We start from the raw sequence: 4056 nt of genomic DNA, 5'->3' as shown, positions 1-4056 counted from the left end.
AAAAAAAATATATTTTATATGTGTGTGTGTTTTATATATATATATATATATATATATATATATATATATATATATATATATATATATATATATTTATTTACACTCACATTTTTTTTTTTACGTTTCTGTCATATTATTATAATTTTTAGTGTTCAAAAGTCTTAAATTTGAGTTTGTGAAACCTGCAGAAACCACAAACTGTTTATGTTAAATAATACTCATCTGCTGTAGGTTTGTTTCAAAGCTTACAAATAAAATGCATGCTGCACAACACACTGGCATAGTCAGGTGTGAAAAAGAAGAAAAAAACCCAGAAAGTTATAAACAAAAAAGAAAAAATTTAAAAAGTAGTGGAATTAAGGGCAATTAAAAATATTGGCATGTTACTGTAGATGCTGTATGCACCTTATGAGATGCTTTTTGACATATTGCTGCAGTTTTATGCTCAGTTTAACTAGTAGAAATGCCAGACTTTCTTTTTTAGCAGCTTTTACTGAATACTGAATTATTTATTGTTAAGGACTTTAGTATTTTGTTATATTGAATCTTCGGATTGTGGAGGGAATCCTGTAACGTTTGAGTTATGTCAGCAGATGAAAGTCTTTAGCTGTGTTTGTCAGAATGTATGTTTTGAAGTAATTTGTTAATTTGAACGTATTCCGCCGCTTGTGATATGCGCTTCGCTACATTTTCCGTTTCATTCAGAATTCGTCACTGTTTGTCACACTCTCCGTTTAGTGGAAATAAAAGCTGTTGACATACTCCAGGTTTGGCGCAGTGGTAGCTTTTGTCTGAACAGGTGCAGCGATTCATTCTGGCTTTTCTTCCCTCTGTGGTGCCTTTGCATGCAGACTCTCCCACTGTGACTGTTTAATTAGGCACCAATGTCTGTGTCAGTGTTTCAGCGGCGGGCTGCTCGACTCCCTCAATGACAAACTGTTGCCAAAGAAACGCATCCACGGCGAGCTCAGATCTACTGATGCTGAGGGGCGGCTGGGAGAGTTCAGCGGGGTGATTGAACTGTTTACAACTCTGCTCGCTTTTTTTAGTGTTCTGTTGGGGAAATATCGCATCATTTATGTCTGTCTTGCTTTTCCTTTGGCATGAATCTGAAGTGACTAATGATGCACGATGGCTTCTCGCCTCCAAATGACACTGTGAATATCAAAAGGATTGATCAAAGGCTTTATTAGCCACACGGCTTGAAAATGAGGCCCTCACTAGGCCGACTCTTTGTACTATATATATATTTAGGCAATCTGACATTTACAAGCTTTGTTTGTTTTTCCTGTCCAGTCCACAGAGCTTCTTTTATATCAGTTTATGCCCAGTGGCAGATTGTGCTTCTTCACACAGGCCCATATTTGCAATAGATACACAGCCAGTATTTGGGAGACAATGAGAAACAGTTATTGCATTGATTGGAGAATTTGGAAATTAACATTTTAGAAGACGGGGCGCCCCCATTTCTTTTATGAATGGAATTGCTTTGGATTTAAAAAAAAAAAAGTAACAAACAAAAATTTCAACCAAATTAAATGAACAATTGAAAGCTTTAAAAGATTTCCAACACTAGAAAGATATCCCTAAATTGTTTAAAGAAATGGATGTAAAATCTAAGTGCAGACAAAAAAAACAATATGCAAGAATTTTTCCCCTGGTAGATGATGTTGTAAGAGATCTCTGATGGAGTACTTAAAGTATTTTCATTTGCTTTTGTTTTTTTTGTTTTTTTATGTTTTTATTAGATTGTAACATATTTCAACTAGCTAAAAGCAAATATTTACCAGTTTCCCCTCATATTGTCAGACCAAATATAATTCCAGGATACATTTGCAAGGTTAATGGTTTACTTTTCCTCCAGGCAGTACATATCATGAAACATAACCTTATCAAGTCTTTCTCCATTTATTAGCAAAAGTCATAATAAAATATTTACTATGTTTATTTTCAATATGCTGAGATAAGCTTTTGCTGTAAACTCCTATATTAATTTGATCTCCACCCCAGTTCGTGTTCAGTAACTGTGATGGATCTTAAAACAGATGCATGCGTGAAAAAAGCCCCATCCTCAGCTATACGCTCTGATCGGCCACTTTATTAGGTATACCTATTCAACTTCTTCTAACAGCAATTCAGCCAATCACTTAGCAGCACCTCATTGCGTATGCGCCTAGACATGGTGAACACAAATTGCCTAAGTGGTTGGTGAGTGTATAATCTTTCTTACATTATCAAAGGGTTATTCAATTGTTCGACAAAAGCAGTACTTCCTGTCGTAGTGCGTGGAGCAAAAAAAAAAAAAAAGCAACAGAACATGCCTTGAATTTCCAAACCTCCCTAATCCTCTTTGAATTGCTTCAAGTACTATAATAACAAATTGTCAAGCCTTTACACAAAGAAGCTTTCCTGTAGCCTTAAGGCCAAAGTTTAGTTTTTTTTCTACAAAGTACACTTGCAGCACGTTCAATTGCAACTCAAATGTGAAAGCCATAAATAACATGAATTTCACTACTCGACGTCTTTCCAAGAACTGCTTCTATCGAGCAATAAGTCACTGGAATTGGTAGAAATGCTACGCAGCACACAAATTTTGGTTGCCCTTTCAAAGTGGTGCTTTTGCATTTCGGTCGCTCAGCAGGTGGGTCATCTTCTTGTGTATGTGTGGCTGCACCCCTTCCCTTTTCCTAAATAATTTAACATAGTCATCTTTACTACTTCTAAAATCTTTGCACTGAGTCTACTGCGGGAAGCCATGTGGTGGTTTGGTTTTTGACCCTGGGTCTGTGTTCCCGACGAAATTTTCATCAACTTTTGATTAATATAAATGTATTAGTTTCATTTGTTTTGGGGTTTTTTTTTTTGTTTAGATTTTTTTTTTGTCAGACGCTTCAGAGTTGCATTCCCCAACCAAAAATATCCGAAATGTTGTCGAGGGGAGAGTAGCGGTGGGATTTGGGCTTTGACACCCTTTTGCTCAGTTTCCTGACTCTAGTGCCACCCAGAGGCTGAGGAGCTGCAACACCGTCACGTTAATTATACCTTCCCAACCTTGACGGTTCACTTTGATCAAAGCTGTGGCGTTTGTCTCCTATCAGGACTTACTTTTTTTGCTCACATGTGAATACACCTCTTTGTCTTTTTCCTCCTCCTTATCCTTCCCCAGGTGACACATCGACCTTGGTTAAAAAGGACAAAAAAAAAAGTGTCTATGCCTCATCATGAGGCACTACCAAGTGTCTATGTGTCACTTCTGGAAAAAAAATATACAGTAAACCTGAAGATTTGGTAATCTCCAAATTGGTGATCTTGTTAACATCATTAATCTTCAGTTGTCTCACTTTTCTTTCTTTCTCCCTGTCTCTTTATTCCTCAGGTCTACATCCCCTGCAGAACAGCTATTGTCCTGGCCAACGAGGAGATAGATTACTGTTATTAGAGGATGATTGTCTCCACAGAGACCGGGATTGAGAACAGATTCCAAGCTCAAACTGAGTGTTAACAATCACCTTCATCTTAAAGTGTCAACCTTGCACACCGGCCAAAACCTACTTTTTTGTCTCTGAGCCTTTTTCTGAATGAAGGGGTGAACGTAAGGCGTCTTAAAATTGTGTGCTTTCAAAATACCATCTGTAACCTTAGACGGTGTGTAACCCCATTTACTTCAGATCGGTCCATTTGGGAAGCGTCCAACCTATCCGAGCAGCTAGATGCTAAAAATCAAAAGCCCTGCCGAGTCCATCCGACGCTAGCCAGCAGCCATTTCTCGGCTTGGTTGCATTTGGCTTGTCATCTGAAAAACACGACCAGCAACTGTGACAGAGCCAGCACTCATTTATGCAAACATAGAAAAAGATCAAAGAAAATAAAGAGTATTTCAGACGGTTAGATGTGTTGAAACAGAAGTGATTTGTTTGGATTCAGTTTGTATTAGAATAAAATACAGAAAGAGACACCAGAATGTGTGTGTATGTAACCACCTGTGACCCATCTGTGTTCAACATTTCTGTCTACAAATAAAATGTCCCTTACACTAAATAATGAATTGATAAATCA

General features: G+C 37.5%; 1 protein-coding gene across 1 annotated transcript in view; it reads left to right on the top strand.

The window, feature by feature from the left end:
- The window catches only part of gbe1b (glucan (1,4-alpha-), branching enzyme 1b), a 127159-nt gene extending 123103 nt beyond the window's left edge, over nucleotides 1-4056 (top strand). Inside the window, exon 16 of the mRNA XM_015029438.1 lies at nucleotides 3377-4056. Within this exon, the coding sequence (XP_014884924.1) occupies nucleotides 3377-3439 (63 nt within the window). The 3' untranslated portion in view covers nucleotides 3440-4056. The remainder of the gene's footprint in view (nucleotides 1-3376) is intronic.

Source organism: Poecilia latipinna, unplaced genomic scaffold, assembly GCF_001443285.1.
Source record: "Poecilia latipinna isolate Pla-1442-1.1 unplaced genomic scaffold, P_latipinna-1.0 Scaffold10, whole genome shotgun sequence".
Taxonomy (NCBI): Eukaryota; Metazoa; Chordata; class Actinopteri; order Cyprinodontiformes; family Poeciliidae; genus Poecilia; species Poecilia latipinna.
This window is presented reverse-complemented; position numbering and strand designations above follow the sequence as displayed.